We start from the raw sequence: 17,431 nt of genomic DNA on the forward strand, positions 1-17,431 counted from the left end.
TTGAAGAAGGTGATCAATTTGGCCCGTCAAATCTATAAGGTCTTCCAAGGAGGACGGGAGCTCCCGAGCAGCCAACTCATCTTTTAGCAGCGAGGAGAGACCATCAAGATAGATAGCTCGCAGGCAATCCTCTTGCCAAGCGAGCTCAGTAGACAAAGTCTGGAACTCTATGGTGTAATCAAAAAGTCTTTGTTGTCCTTGACGAAGGTGGAGTAGATTCGTGCTTGCCACAGCATGCTGCCCAGGGTCATTGAAAGTTCATTTGAAGACAGCCACAAATTGAACCAGCTCCCTCAACAGGGAATTTGAGCATTCCCACGGGGGCGAAGCCCAGGCCAGAGCCTTCCCTTCCAGGCAAGACAGGATAAACATGACTAGTTAAATCATCCTGAAAGATGGAGGGTTGCAGAGTGAATTGCATATAGCACTGGTTTATAAACACTCTGCAAAGCTTAGAGTCACCATTGAAACATGGGGGCGCCGGAAGCGCCAACAAGGATCATGGCAATGATAGGGGTGGCTGTGGAGGAGACGGAGCAGGGTCGTTTAGAAAGGCATCGACCCGGTTGTGAAGATGGTCCATGGATGAGGCCAGTGCCTCGAGAAACTGCTGCTGTTCCTACACCTTAGAAGCCAGGCGCACAGCTCTACCAAATCCATGGCCTCTGCAATCTGTTGCGCTGGAAGTGGATTCTTGGGCTGAAGTGGGGTTGACGCAACACGTAGGCAAGGACCTATGGGTCCCCATTGTCAGCAGGTGGAGTGGGCTGAAGCTAGAGGCCACTAGAGCTTCACCTATACCAGCCCTCGTTCCCCTCGGGTTGAGCCTTTGGGTGCCGGGGCCGGCAGGACTTAGGCGGGCCTCGAGATAGGTAATTGAAGGTAGATCGTTCAGCCCAGAGCCAGCAGGTGGCGTAGGTCTATCCAAGATGGGTTTCGGAACTTGAACCCAAACACCAAGGAACAAGGAAAGAGACTGAGGGTGCTTGGGAAAAGGAAGGCCGAAGCCTTGTAAGTCCACGTCCAGAGGATGGAGGCAGAGAAGTCACTGTTAGTCTAGGATGGAAGCTGGCGGCCAGAGGAAACTGTAGCAAGCAACATGGAACTCTGGACAAGAAAGAGACTATAGCAAGGTTATCCGTAGCAATGGTCAGGTCGCAGAGAAGGCAGGCCTGATCAGGCGTAGCAATGGTCAAGGCACGGAGAAGGCAGGCGTGGTCAGGCTTAGTAATGGTCGAGGCACGGAGAAGGCAGGCGTGGTCAGACGTAGCAGTGGTCAAGCTTGGAGAAGGCAGGCGAGGTCAGGCGTACTGGAGTTCAGGCTTGGAGAATGCAGACGTGGTCAGGCATACCAGAGGTCAGGCTTGGAGATAGTCAGAAGGCAGAGTCAGGCAAAGCAAGGTCAAAGCCTATGAAGTCAATCCAAGGCAAGGAGCAGGGTAGGAATGAAGAAACAGGAACACAAGACTGAGACAAATCTCTAAAGGCAAAGAGTACTCGATCAACAGGGAACTGAGGAGACCTGTTGCAAAGGCAATGCTTAGGAGCACTGCCTGAGTTTAAGTACACTGAGAGTGGTCAGTATCCGGGTCCGCGGCCAGGTTCCCGCCACAGGCCCTTTAAAAGGATCAAGGATGCATGCACCTAGGAGGGGGAGCGGGGCGATCGGCAGCGTCTCTCCGCGGAGCAGGTGGAGAAGCTGTTCAGAGGAGGAATCCTGGCTGGAGGTCCCGGGCAGCACAGCGGGACCAGGGACACTGGCAGGGTTCCGACATCGGAGCCGGCGGCCAACTGCTGCCAACAACGAAGAGGAGAGCACTGAGGTCTGTCTGGGAAAGTGAGAGAGCCGCACCACGGGCCTCCCACGGGCGGCAAGTGTAACAGTCACTTGGTTAATAATTATTTGTGGACTTTTCTTCCAGGACCTTGTCCAAACAATTTTGATCCCAACTATGCTAGTTGCCTTGACCATATCCTCCAGCAACAAATTCCACAGCTTGATTGTGCATTGAGTAAAAAAAAATACTTTCTCCAATTTGTTTTAAACCTGCTTCCTATTGTTTCAATGAGTGTATCCTAGTCCTAGTTTTATCTGAAAGGGTAAATAAACATTCCTTATGTATCTTTTTCACCCCACTATCGATTTTGTAGACCTGTATCATATCCCCCTTCAACCATCTCTTCTCCAAGCTGAAGAGCCCTAACCTATTTGACCTTTCTTTATAAGGGAGCTGTTCCAACCCCTTAACCTGTACATTTTTTAATTTCACTATAATTCCCTTCTCTGTACATTTTTTAATTCCACTATATCTTTTTTGAGATGGGGTGACCAAAATCACACTATTGATCTATACAGAGGAATTATGGTGTTCTCCATTCTATTCTTCATTTCTTTCCACTGTCACAAACTGAGCTGTGAATTTCAGTGATGCCAAGATGCTTTTCCTGGGTGGTTACTCCTAATGCAGACCCCATCCTCATCTTTATACCAAGTATTGAGCCATATTCTGAAATCAATTCTGTGACATAGCCTTTCTTCCCCCTTTCTTACCATGTACACATGATACCTCAGAAAATGCTATAGTTTTTGCAGGTTCCTAAGCCCCTCCTGTATATTTCACAAAACTTCAGTCCTACAAGGTTGCTACAATATCATAAGATATAGATAGATAGATATGTTGTTGAAAGGCTCAGTTCTAATGGAAAGTCTCTGCTGCTTACTGGTCATTAAAAGATGTTAATTCTTACAGGTATCCATGGATCTACAACAATTTAAAACAAAAAAGCCACTTCAAGTTTGCCACAGCAGACCCAATGATTTCTGCTGAAGCATACAGTGGCTGGCACGTATATCTTGCAGATGTGTTTGAAAAGTTATTATATTTTTTTTCTGTTTGCATGTTTTGACAGAATCCCGACCTCTTTTGTCACCGACACGCTCATCACTTCGCTGTCCAGGGAAACTTTCATTGGGACGCTCCAAAGAAGGATGTCGAGTGACATTTGCTGAATGTTCACCTTTAGATTCCTATCTGGAGAAGGACAATACTTCTGAGAGCAACAATGAGATTTCTCTCACTAGAACTTTGTCTTTTAATGAGAACAAAGCCCTTCTGCCAAAACCATATATATCTAAAGATACCGATTTGATTAATTATGGAAACAGCTACCTTGTCTCCTCTTCCCTGAAGAGTGAGACAATAAAAAATTCTGACACTGAGAAAAGAAGCTCAAACTGTAGTTCAAAGCCCTCTGAGGATCTGGAGCTCCCTTTGCAGTCATCATATGAAGAGACTATAAAGCAACAGAGTGGGGATCAATCCAGCAGAGAGAGATCAAACCTCAGCTCAGGTAAATACAACAGAACAGCATGTCTTTGAAAGAGACATCATACTTTCCTCAATCAATTCACTCAGGGTCTGTCACATATATCTTGATCCTTGTCTTAATCATTGTCATCCACTTTTCATAAAAATGTATCTGCTTCCCAATAGGCATTTCCCCTTATGCTCTTTGCCAAGTGCAAAGTGATAAATATAGGAAGAATAATCCAAACTACCATGATCCTTGGTTCCATAGTAGGCGCATCACCTAGGGAAAGGATCTTGGAGTCACTGTAGAAATAGTTTGATATCCTCAGCTCAGTGTGCAGCATTGGTCTAAAAAGCAAATATAATGTCAGGTATTATTAGGAAAGGAATACAAATAAAACAGAAAATATCATAGTGCCTCTGTATTGATCCATGGTGTGACTATATCTTGTGTGCAGTTCTAGTCATCCCATCTCAAAATAGATATAACGAAACTAGAACCGTTATAGAGAAAGGTGACCAACTGACAGGGGAAATGGAATGGTTCCTCTATACAAAGATAAAGAGGTAAGGGCTCTTTAATCTGGAGAAGAGACTGCTGAGAGGTGGTATGATAGACATCTATAAAATCATGAGGGGATGGAACTATTATTTATCCTTTCCAATAGTACGAGAACTAAACAACACATCATGAAGCTAATAGGAGGCACTTTTAAAACAAATTGAATAAAGTATTTTTTCACTCAGTTCATAATTAAACCTTGGAATTTGTTGCTAGAGAATGTGTAGAAAGCAGTTAGCATTGTTGGATTTAAAAAGGGTCTAAACAGTTCTGGAGGAAAAGTCCATAAACCACTATTAGCCATGTAGACTTGGGAAGGCCACTGCTTATCCCTGGTTATGAGTTGGAAGGCTTGGACCTAATCTTTGGGATCTTACTGGGTACTTGTGACCTAAATTGACCACTGTTGGAGACAGGATGCTGGGCTTTATAGACTTCTGATCTAACCCAGTATGGCATTTCTTAGTTCTTAAGCTATTTGACATTCATTTCAATCACTGCAGGAAATAAGAGCCTGGGAATTGAAACCAAGGTTCTCATTTGGCTGTATAGGGTCCTATTCACTGGGCTCTGAGCAAAGTAAATCTTAGCACAGTAATAAAGGTGGAACATATGCCATTATTTTATAGTTAGTTTATCCAGCTAACTTTAGGACAGCCGAATAGCCATCCTAGAATTATCTGGCTAAGAGGGAGATTTACTAAGCTGCGACAGTTCATCACATAAGGGGGTCAAATATCGTGGGGCACCATTGTTTAAAGGGCCCGAGGCCCATCCCTTCCCCACCATCCCCATCCAAATAATGTAATATCCCTGGGATCTAGTGGTTAGAGTGTATAGCAGCAAATGATGAGATTGACATAACTGGCATCACAGAGACTTGGTGGAAGGAGGATAACCAATGGGACAGTGCTATATCAGGGTACAAATTATATCGCAATGATAGGGAGGATCGACTTGGTGGGGGTGTGGCACTTTATGTCCAGGAGGGTATAGAGTACAACAGGATAAAGATCATACAAGAGACTAAATGCTCAGTAGAATCTATATGGGTAGAAATCCCATGTGCGTTGGGTAAGAGTATAGTGATAGGAATATACTACCGTTCACCTGGACAAAATGGTCAGACAGATGATGAAATGCTAAGAGAAATCAGGGAAGCTAACCAATTTGGCAGTGCAATAATAATGGGAGATTTCAATTACTCCAATATTGACTGGGTAAATGTAACATCAGGACTTGCTAGAGACATAAAGTTCCTGTATGTAATAAATGACTGCTTCATGGAGCAATTGGTTCAGTAACCAACAAGAGAGGGAGCTATTAATTTAATTCTTAGTGGAACGCAGGATTTGGTGAGAGAGGTAACGGTGGTGGGGCAACTTGGCAACAGTGATCATAACATAATCAAATTTAAACTAATAACTGGAAGGGGGACAATAAGTAAATCTGCAGCACTAACACTAAACTTTCAAAGGGGAAACTTTGATAAAATGAGGAAAATAGTTAGAAAAAACTGAAAGGTGCAGCTGTAAAGGTTAAAAGTGTTCAACAGGCATGGACATTGTTTAAAAATACAATCCTAGAGGCGCAGTCCATATGTATTCCACACATTAAGAAAGGTGGAAGGAAGGGAAAACGATTACCGTCATGGTTAAAAGGTGAGGTGAAAGAGGCTATTTTAGACAAAAAAAATCCTTCAAAAATTGGAAGAAGGATCCATCTGAAGAAAATAGGATAAAACATAAGCATTGTCAAGTTAAGTGTAAAACATTGATAAGACAGGTGACGAGAGATTTTGAAATGAAGTTGGCCATAGAGGCAAAAACTCATAATAAAAACTTTTTAAAATATATCTGAAGCAAAAAACCTGAGAGGGAGTCGGTTGGACCATTAGATGACCGAGGGGTTAAAGGGGCTCTTAGGGAAGATAAGGCCATTGTAGAAAGACTAAATTAATTCTTTGCTTCCGTGTTTACTAATGAGGATGTTGGGGAGATACCAGTTCCGGAGATGGTTTTCAGGGGTGATGAGTCAGACGAACTGAACGAAATCACTGTGAACCTGGAAGATGTAGTAGGCCAGATTGACAAACTAAAGAGTAGCAAATCACCTGGACCAGATGGTATGCATCCTAGGGTACTGAAGGAACTCAAAAATGAAATTTCTGATCTATTAGTTAAAAATTTGTAACCTATCATTAAAATCATCCATTGTACCTGAAGACTGGAGGGTGGCAAATGTAACCCCAATATTTAAAAAAGGCTCCAGGGGCGATCCAGGTAATTATAAACCAGTGAGCCTGACTTCAGTGCTGGGAAAAATAGTGGAAACTATTCTCAAGATCAAAATCGTAGAGCATATAGAAAAACATGGTTTAATGGAACACAGTCAACATGGATTTACCCAAGGGATGTCTTAACTAACAAATCTTCATTTTTTTGAAGGGGTTAATAAACATGTGAATAAAGGTGAACCGGTATATGTAGTGTATTTGGATTTTCAGAAGGTGTTTGACAAAGTCCCTCATGAGAGGCTTCTAAGAAAACTAAAAAGTCATGGGATAGGAGGCGATGTCCTTTCGTGGATTACAAACTGGTTAAAAGACAGGAAACAGGGGGGGAGCGTGACGTCACGCTGTGAGATGGCAGCTTGATCCTCGAGCTCCCGCGAATACCCTCCAGATCCGCCGCGATCCGTGCCATTATTGCATCGACTGGCCACAGATAATTTTGTGCGAATACCTTGATTACGCCATGGCCAGTAAGAAAAAAGCTACTGACCTACAACGTTTCTCATATCAGAAAGAGACGTCCAAACTTCAGGCCTGCTTGCCGGAGGCGGAATCAGAAGCCCAAGATGGCGACTCTTCGCGCGCTTTATCCCCGGAGCCGATCCTGCCTGATTCCCTTCCAGATGAAGGAGCACTGACTGATCATCCGACCAGGGCCGAATTCAGGGAGTGGTTTGCTGGTATCAGATCAGATTTAAAAGCGTACCGCCAGGAAATCTTTGCCCGGGTGGAGGAGGTGCGAGATGATCTCACGGCCCTAGGCCACCAGGTTGGTGATATAGACGTGCGGATCGAGGGCCAGGCTGAGCAATTATCAGCACATAAAACTCTGCTGGATACCATGCATGCCGCCAACGACCAACTCACGGCGAAAATAGCAGATTTAGAAAACAGGGCAAGACGGAGCAATCTCCGGTTTAGAGGCCTTGCGGAGTCCTCGGGACCCGAGGATTGCCATGCCCTAATCCGTGAGTTCTGTATACATCTCCTCCGAGAGTCCGCAAAAGACGGCGATTTTGACCCCCCGGAAATCCTATTCGATCGGGCGCACAGAACTCTGAGAGCTCCGCAGGCTAACCGCCCGCGAGACATCATTGTCTGCTTCACCTCCTACCACATTAAAGAGCGGATTGCGATGGCGGCCCGTGAGAAAAACGAGTGGGCCTGGGAGAACCATAAAGTAGCAGTTTTCCCAGATCTGTCTTTTGCTACACTTCAGAGTCGACAGTCCTTCCGCGAAGTCACTACATTTCTACGTAGCAAATCAGTGAAGTACCGGTGGTCCCATCCCTTTGGCCTATCCTTCGCACATGCTGGCGTAACCCATAAATGTTTGACTCCCGAGGAGGCCCTCCCGGGTCTCTCCAGCTTGGGCTTTGTGGCCTCGCAGCCCCCCCGTGAAGTTCAGGGTGCTGTTTCTGCCCGGCCCCAACACCCAGCATGGCAGAGAGTGGGGAAGCGGAACAGCCGTCTTCGGCGTCAATCAGGTGGTTCTTCCCCTACACAAGGCCTGGGTTGACTTTTTTCCTTCACTGCCATATCACGCGGTGAACTGGTTCTTTACTATTGTCTGGGATTATTTGTTATATTATAATCTGTATTTACTTGATGTGCATTGCTTATTCTCGCTGTGAGTTTAACGGATCGCATGTCTGTTTTTTTTTTTTTTTCAATGTTTGATGGTTGAGTGCTGTGGGTCTGGGGGGGGTGGGTGGGAGGGCTCCATCTCATTAATCTGTGACCTCACTTTTCTCCCCTACTTGGTATGGGAGATAGTCTGCCTGGAGGATTTGGCAGACAAGGGATTTGGGGAGCACAGCTTGATCTGTGTTCTCATGGCAAGCATGCTATTGTATCTGTTGTGATCTTATGTTCTTGTGACTGTCGATGCACCATTCCTTCATGCTGCATATTTTTTGCTAATGATAGGATGTTCTCATTTTTGTCTTTTCATTCCATATTTCTTATGCTCAGTCTCTCTGGCTGTGTGGGGCACTTCCTGATTTTTACATACAGTGCTTCATGCAGCTGTTTGGAATTCTCCTTTCTTAGTTAAATGGCTATGATAAAAGTTTTATCCTTGAATGTTAAAGGATTTAACACCCCTCAGAAGCGATCCCTTTTTTACAGAGAGATGAGAACTTCTCAACCAGATATTATTTTTGTCCAGGAAACCCACTTAACCCGCAGATACGAGGCACTATTGAAGTCCTCTACTTTTCCCTACCAATATTTCTCGGCGGCGAACAAAACGTCAAAGTATGCAGGAGTGGGCATCCTTTTCTCATCCCATATGGTATTTGAATGCAAACAAGTGGTCTCGGACCCTCAAGGCCGATATTTATTGTTAAATATTACCATGTTTGACCGTGATTTCTCCTTCTTAACTATATATGCCCCGAACAGGGAACAGGCTGCCTTTTTTCGGTTGATACATAGGGTCCTTCTCCAGCACGCTTCGGGGCACCTTATTGTAGGGGGAGACTTTAATGTACCTCTCTCTTCCTCCTTAGATACATCTAAGGGAATCACCCACACAGCACAGACACATACCAAGGCTCTTAAAGCGCTTATGACGGATCACAACTTATTAGACTCCTGGAGATCTACCTTTCCACACTCAAGGTCCTATTCGTTCTACTCTAAGCCACATGATTCATATACCCGTATTGATTACTTATTGGTAGACAAAAATCTATTCCATATGGTTCGTGGACCCGAGGTGGGCATAGTGACGTGGTCCGATCATGCTCCTGTCTCACTGCACCTCTGCATACCTCATGGGGATCATGGTCATCGGTTCTGGCGCCTTAATGATTCCTTATTACAGGATCAGCAGTTTGTACAGTCCTCTACTGAGGTGATCCGCGATTACTTTACCATTAATGTGGGTTCCGTTTCCTCTCCAGTTATGATCTGGGACTGCTTTAAATCCTACATCAGAGGGCATTTTATCTCCTTTGCCTCACATACCAAGAAAAAGAGGGAGGCGGCCTGCTCTAGGCTAAGGGAACGCATAGCAGATCTTACCAACCAGCACTGCCATACACGCTCTAAGAACACTCTATCTCAGCTTACCCAATGTAGAGAGGAGTTGCGTAGACTGGAATTAAACCACGTTGCGCATGCTCTGAACCTCACTAGACAACCTCACTTTGAGGGAGGAAATAAGGCTGGCAAGATATTGGCACACCAGCTGAAAAAACAGTCTTTTCAAAACCACATACTTAAGATAAAAAATGAAAAGGGACAGATTGAGACAGCCAATTCGGCCATCACACAGCAATTCCTTAAGTTTTACAGAGATCTCTACTCAGCAGAAACTCATATCTTACCCGCAGATATACTCCATTATCTTCATCAGCTACCCTTGCCTCGTCTCACCCAAGAAATGCGAGACAGCCTAAATGCGACTATCACGACCCCGGAGATTTTAGAGGTTATAAAGACTCTCAAGGTGGGAAAGGCCCCTGGTCCCGATGGCTTAACAGCCAAGTTCTATAAATCTTTTAAGCATGTCTTAGTCCCACATCTCCAGAGTCATTTCAATTACCTCCGGGAGGGTGGAGTCCTGCCCTCTGCCTCTAATACTGCCGGTATAACCATTATCGCTAAGCCTGGGAGAGATCCGGCTTTATGTGCCTCCTACCGGCCGATTTCCCTGATCAACTTGGACCTAAAAATTTTAGCCAAAATACTGGCCGATAGATTAAATTGCTTTATAGCACGTATTATCCATCCTGATCAGGCTGGCTTTATACCCGGCCGCATGGCCAGCGATAATGTCCGTAAAATTATTAACATTATCTGGGGTGCCTCTCAAAGCCAAGTGGATCATTTACTTCTGGCCATCGATGCGGAAAAGGCATTCGACATGGTCCACTGGCCTTTTTTGTTCCAGGCTCTGCAGGTAATGGAATTTGGCCCTTCTTTTCATAATTGGATCCATGCCCTATATTCCAATCCTTTAGCTTGCATCAAAATTAATGGCAAGTACACTGATACATTCCCGGTACAAAGAGGGACGAGGCAGGGTTGCCCCCTGTCCCCCCTATTATTCGCCATATTCCTTGAACCTCTGGCGATCTCTATTAGAATTAATAGAGAGGTACATGGATATACTACTCCCACGTGTGACTCTAAACTGTCGTTGTTTGCTGATGATATCATCTTTACGGTGGGTAGTCCCCTCTTGACTCTCCCAGTTCTGGAGGCGGAGCTGGCGCGGTTCAGCTCTGTCTCTGGCTTTAAGATAAATTGGGACAAGTCAGAAATTTTGAACATCACCTGTTCCCCTGCTACGGTGGGTATATTGACAGACAGACATGCTTTTCGATGGGCCAAACATAAGCTTAAGTATCTTGGGGTATATCTTAGTAATAATATTTCAGAGTTGTTTCAACTTAATTATGTACCCTTACTTAAAAAAATGGATATGGATCTCGAACAATGGTCTACACTCCCTCTCTCTTGGGTAGGACGTATGGCTACTATCAAGATGAACGTCCTCCCGAGGTTTCTTTATCTTTTCCAGACATTACCAATCATGGTGGGACGTTCCATTTTGCTTCAATGGCAACGTAAGCTTATGCGCTTCCTCTGGAGACACCGCCCGCCCCGGGTGGCACAAAAAATCCTTTATCAACCCAAGTCACTGGGTGGTATGGGCCTTCCTAATCTGTCTTGCTACTACGCGGCGGCACAGCTGCGCCCTATCATTGACTGGCACAGTTTGACCTCAGCTAAACCGTGGGTTACGCTAGAGCAAGCATGGATATCTCCGGTACCACTGGCCTCTCTTCTTTGGCAACCGGCTTCCACATGGCGCGCAAGTCTTCAGCTCTCACCGTGCACACGACAGACCTACAATGTGTGGAAACAGTGGAAGTCTAAGCTTGTGGGCGATTATGCTTATCATTCTCTCACTTCTTTGTTCCACAACAACTTATTTCCTGCTGGTCTTCCTACCAAAGGATATGCACTGTGGAAGGCCAAGGGCATCTCCTGTGTTCACCATGTTCTCCAAAGGAATACTCTTCTATCTTTCTCAACGCTACAGGAGATCTATCAGCTTACCTCTGTGGAGTTTTTGCCTTACATGCAGCTACGCCACTTCTTATTCAATGCACAGCAAAAGGGACTGCTGGCTCCCACACGTTCTCTGTTTGAAGGATATTGTGAAAATCACAAAAATACTGGGGGCCTCATCTCCAAAATCTATCAATTATTGGCTGTGCAACCGTTCAGTAAACATACTCATATGGCTGCTTGGGAGGCTGACCTCCAGACTTCCTTTTCCGAGGAGGACTGGACAACTATATTCTCCACTATTTCCAGGGGAAATATCTCTGCTGGGATTATAGAAGCTAATTACAAGATATTGTATAGGTGGCACCTGACACCCGCCAGGCTTCATCGATATTACCCCAGAGTGGATCCTCTTTGCTGGCGTAATTGCCGTCAAGTTGGGACCTATTTGCATACATGGTGGGACTGTGAACTTATTAAACCCTTATGGTCCTTTGTCTCCCAGTTATTGTCCGACCTACTTAAAATACCTTGCCTTCTATCTGCGGCAAAGGCGCTCTTATTCCTCCCGGACCCTTCCCTTACCACGGCGGCCCAAACATTGCTACATCAAGTTTGCACGGCCACCAAAATGGAGATTGCTTATCATTGGAAGCGAGCTCATCCGCCCACGTCGGCTGAACTTTTGCAACGCTTGGATAAGACCTGTACTCTGTATCGATTAACGGCTTTGAAATATCATCGTCTTGCCAAATTTAATCAAGTTTGGGAGCCATATATCTGCTGGAGACCATTGACTTTTACAGTATAGTTTTTGGAAGATACCTACTAGTTCATTCTGGATATTAACATCCTGACTGAGATAGTTGGAGCTTCGCTCAGAAACGTGTTGACAGTACATACATAGCATGCGGGGGGGGGGGGGGGGAGGGGGGTACTAAAGAAGCTTATTCAACTGATGTTGTATTGTATTTTATTGTTTATCAGATAACTTGCTGTTATGTTTGACATTGCTTTGCTGCCTGTACTATTTCTTACAGCAATAAAAGCGTTAATCAAAAAAAAAAAAGACAGGAAACAGAGAAGTAGGATTAAATGGTCAATTTTCTCAGTGGAAAGGGTAAACAGTGGAGTGCCTCAGGGATCTGTACTTGGACCAGTGCTTTTCAATATATATATATATATATATATATATAAATGATATGGAAAGGAATACGACGAGTGAGGTTATCAAATTTGCGGATGATACAAAATTATTCAGAGTAGTTAAATCACAAGCAGACTGTGATACATTACAGGAGGACCTTGCAAGACTGGAAGATTGGGCATCCAAAAGGCAGATAAAGTTTAATGTGGACAAGTGCAAGGTGTTGCATATAGGGAAAAATAACCCTTGCTGTAGTTACACGATGTTAGGTTCCATATTAGGAGCTACCACCCAGGAAAAATATCTAGGCATCATAGTGGATAATACTTTAAAATTGTTGGCTCAGTGTGCTGCAGCAGTCAAAAAAGCAAATAGAATGTTAGGAATTATTAGGAAGGGAAAGGTTAATAGAACGGAAAATGTCATAATGCCTCTGTATCGCTCCATGGTGAGATCGCACCTTGAATACTGTGTACAATTCTGGTCGCCGCATCTCAAAAAAGATATAATTGCGATGGAGAAGGTACAGAGAAGGGCTACCAAATGATAAGGGGAATGGAACAGCTCCCCTGTGAGGAAAGGCTGAAGAGGTTAGGGCTGTTCAGCTTGGAGAAGAGACGGCTGAGGGGGGATATGATAGAGGTCTTTAAGATCATGAGAGGTCTTGAATGAGTAGATGTGACTTGGTTATTTACACTTTCGAATAATAGAAGGATTAGGGGGCATTTCATGAAGTTAGCAAGTACAAGTAGCACATTTAAGACTAATCGGAGAAAATTATTTTTCACTCAACGCACAATAAAGCTCTGGAATTTGTTGCCAGAGGATGTGGTTAGTGCAGTTAGTGTAGCTGGGCCTCAAAAAAGGTTTGGATAAGTTCTTGGAGGAGAAGTCCATTAATGGCTATTAATCAATTTTACTTAGGGAATAGCCACTGCTATTAATTGCATCAGTAGCATGGGTTCTTCTTAGTGTTTGGGTAATTGCCAGGTTCTTGTGGCCTGGTTTTGGCCTCTGTTGGAAACAGGATGCTGGGCTTGATGGACCCTTGGTCTGACCCAGCATGGCAATTTCTTATGTTCTTATGATTCTACTCCAGGTATTTCCTGATTACAATGAGAACAGGAGGACTCCATCCCATCCTAGGCCTAAGGGCCTTGAACAAGTTTCTAAAAAAAAGAAAAGTTCAAGATGGTTTCCGTGAGCACCTCAGCAATCAGTGATTGTAACTCAACTCTCAACGAGAGAATTGAAAGGTTTTTGGGATCAGGAGGCCCCGATGCCCATCACTCTTCTCCCTTCAAGAAGGGGAGATTCGAATGGTTCCAGGGCAACCCTTATGGGTTCCCCTCTGGATGCCCGATTTTCCACCCCCACAAGGGGTGTCCCTCATTCTTCGTTCCTGGGGAAGGGATGTCATCACTTCTGACTGGCAGTTGTCCTCGGTTCCTCGCAATCTCTGAGAGCCGATCGAGCGGTAGTGCTCCTCTTAGGTCGTTCTAAGGCACACAGGTCTATTTCGCGAGGGAGCCTTTCCAGAGTAGCTCCCAGGTGAACCTTAAGGGTTTCTCCCATCCAGGAATCACCTTGATACCTGCTGAGCTCAATGGGCTGTTCTGGCCAATCATTCTCACCTGTGGGACCCTACCTCAGTGAGGAGGGTTCTAGTCCATCTAATTAGCGAGTATGCCTTTCAACCTATCCCCATATCCATGGCTGAGGGAGTTGGTGAGCAAGGTGCTGCTCTTGGTTGCTGTGGTTTACAAGTTATACTTCCCCATTTTAGAGATAACCTGTCTGCGGATGGGGGAATTAGTGGTATATCTTAGTGTATACCCATAAGGAAAGATACACCATGTTTTCCTTATATTTTTGCTAGGCTCTGGCCAATACTGCCTTTAGCTTTTTTCTCTTCACTAGATTGCCCAAAGTGCCCTCTTGTTCACCTGACTGATCCTGTAGACAGGATGTACAGCCCCACTCTTGACAAGGTGCACTGTGGGTAAGCTTCAGGCCTAACTTCTCTCCCTGCTCAGGAGTTGGGCTAGTGATCTATTCAGGGATTGCCGTTGATCCCCTAAAACTCTTGATGCTTTCCTGCATGGTCAGCTATGTCTGGTGCTTTGGCTCGTAGGGTCTGTCTCAGGCCCTGCCGTTGTTGCTGATTATTCTCCACTTTTCTGCCCATTGTCACACATGGGCACACTTCTGCAGAGACATTTTGTCCTTTGGATGTCAGTAGATCGCAGTTTCTTTCCAGGGAGTTCTTGGGCCCCAGTTGGGTTTTCAGTAGTCTTCTAACATTGAAGGAAACTGTGTGATCTTCATCCAAGAGTCCTTCTCTTGTTTACATCTCTAGGCTTTTTCCTATACTCAGGAAGTTCTAGGCCTACTTCATTGTCAAGGTTACTGATCCAAAACCCTACTTGTAATGCTCTCTGTGATGCGGAGTATGCTTCTGCTCATACTCGCATCACTCCTCTGCCTTAGGCACCTCTGCTACGCATGAGGGTTTTGTGACTCAGTCATTTATATGGTTTTTCTTTGTAGAATCCAACTCTTCTCCAGCCTGGATCCCTTGTGGGTCGGCTGCCTCACAAGCAAAAGGGAGATGGGTAGTGCTTGTGTACTATGTGGTTTCCCGCTTTATCCTGCTCTGACAGCCTATTGCTAGGGATTCACCCATGTATAAGTCTACCATCCTGCTTGTCCTCAGAGAAATCAGTGTTGCTTACCTGTAATAGGTGTTTTCCTAGGACAGCAGGATGTTAGACCTCAGGAAACCCATCCGCCACCCCATGGTGTTGGGTTCTCCTGCGTTTCTTATTTTCTTTTTCAATCATGTTTTTTACTATGTACGAGACTGAAAGGGGACCTCGCGTGGATACGTGGATAGTGGCATTCTGGGCATGCTTAGTGTGCCAGTCAAAGCTTCTAGAAATGTTGACAAAAGTTTTCTGTGCCAGGCTCCATCTGATGATGTCACTCATGTAAGGACTAACATCCTGCTATCCTCTGAGGACACCTGCTACATGTAAGCAACTCTGCTACATGTGCGCATTAAACCAGTTCTTTCATAATGTATATGCATAGAAATACTTCCTTGCACATGTGTTTGAAATCACCAGTTCGCCGATACCTCTGCCAGTTCACCCAGACCTTCTCCAGTTCACCTAGACCCACTAGCACTTCATTCTAAACCTGCACCAGTTCACCCAGACCGCCCATCCAAAACTTGCAGACAACAGATAAGTGCAATATCAATTGAACTAGTTAATTAGCAGGTGTAAATTGTGCAAATAAGTTAAATAATTTATGCATGAATATTTCTGATAAAATGACAACTTCTGCATGTACCTCTTGACCCTGTCCCAGAATGTCCCTAAACTGCTCCTTTTTTGTGCCTGTAAATGTGGACCCGAAACCGCAAATATGCATGTACTTTTGATGTTTACAAAATAGCATGTCCACGAATGCAAGCTACTTACATGTGTATATACTCATTTTCCACACGTAAGCCCTTTGAAAATTTTCTCATCTGAATTGTGGTTAACTTTCATGAAAATAACATGGTTTGTGATATTTCAGGTAAGACATAAGAACATGTCATACTGGGTCAGACTAAGGGTCCATCAAGCCCAGAATCCTATTTCCAATAGTGGCCAATCCAGGCTACAAGTACCTGGCAAGTACCTAAAAACTAAGTATATCCCATGCTAGTAATAGCTACATTATTTTCTTAGCATTAAATTACCTAGTAATGAGATGCTTTGCATGCTTTTGCAAAGAATTCATATGCACAGCAGCTCATTACCATACCTGCAAAATTAGAGGTGAAATAACGCATGGCATTTAAAATACCATGTGATAAAAGCCTATCACAGCTATGTAAATATTTAACCCCTTGTGGTATCTTAGGCAATAGGGGCTTGGGAAACAGCCAGGAAAATAAAGGATGCAGACTCTGGTTATTTCCTAATGTGCTGTTTTGTTTATAGTGAAAGCAAAACAGAAAACAAATGCAGCTCACCTTGCTCTTCTTGTAGTATTCAAAAATCATACATAACATGTTCTCTCATAGGATGGCTTCCTCTCTGCTTCCCTGGGCCCTGGTGTCTTATTCCTGGTTTGCAGTGAGCCACCCTAGCCTAGAATCCCTTGCTGGTTGGGACTTAAGAAGGACCAGTACAGATTGCTGTGGATGGTCCTTTAAAGTGTTCTGACGAAGTTTCTTATATTCTCCCTCACACCCCTAAATTTGTACCTGAAACAAAGGTAAAGTTGCCTTAACCCAAATGATAGACTATTTCAGAGTCTTTTCAGCAATGTTGTGAAAGGTACTTTCTTTTATTTGAGAGCTGCAAAAATGTCTAGATGTTTCCAAATTTTAATTTGCCCTTTTCTTGGCTCTATTGAGTCGTCTTTAGATCTTATTTCTAGGTTTCTTTCTTTGTCTCAATACTTTTTAACTAATATATCTTTCTCTGAGGATAAGCAGGATAACCAGCAGGGCTTAATTTGTGGGGGAAAGGTCAGGAATGCAGTTCTTGTTGTGCGTCCCGGCCACACTGGTGCCGTGACCGGGCCTGCTCACCTCGCGCTTCTCTCCACGAGCTCCAGGCACTCCTCTCTCGCTGCTGCAGCCAGCTCAAGGCGTCCTCTGCACCGTCCCCGCTCACCTCCGTCTTCGCAGGCCTCACAGCTGAGCTCCCATCGGGGTTCCGCATCCTCAGCCCCGCCCCTAGGCGCACGCGCGGCCGCAGATAACTTAGCCAGATAAGTTATCCTGGATATTCAGTATGATAAATGTCTTCTGAACATTTCCAAATACAGTTATCGAGCTAACTTTAGCTCGATAACTTTAAACCTAATCAGCCATCTCTTGAATATCGATGGTTATATATAAAGTTATCTGGATAAAGAATATAGCTGGTTAAGTGCTAATGGCTATTTAAAAACAAATGTGCACAACCCTCATGATCTGATTCCCTGAACCCACCCCCCTCCCCTTGCCCCCAATTGAAAAAAGAAAGTGCCCTGCTGAGCCAAGCTTCCTACCCTCCAAACCCCTCTAAATATTATGTAAAAAT

General features: G+C 44.6%; 1 protein-coding gene across 3 annotated transcripts in view; it reads left to right on the forward strand.

Annotated features, from left to right (window-relative positions):
* LRRC36 (leucine rich repeat containing 36) overlaps positions 1 to 17,431 on the forward strand; it is a 287,868-nt gene that overhangs the window by 169,809 nt on the left and 100,628 nt on the right. For 2 of the 3 annotated variants that reach the window (XM_029608785.1, XM_029608786.1), the window contains exon 8: positions 2,911 to 3,351. The exons of the other annotated variant lie outside the window; for it this stretch is intronic. In XM_029608785.1, coding sequence (XP_029464645.1) covers positions 2,911 to 3,351 — 441 coding nt within the window. The remainder of the gene's footprint in view (positions 1 to 2,910; positions 3,352 to 17,431) is intronic. 3 annotated transcript variants of the gene reach the window in all.

This window comes from Rhinatrema bivittatum, chromosome 7 (genome assembly GCF_901001135.1).
Source record: "Rhinatrema bivittatum chromosome 7, aRhiBiv1.1, whole genome shotgun sequence".
In the NCBI taxonomy this organism is placed as follows: domain Eukaryota; kingdom Metazoa; phylum Chordata; class Amphibia; order Gymnophiona; family Rhinatrematidae; genus Rhinatrema; species Rhinatrema bivittatum.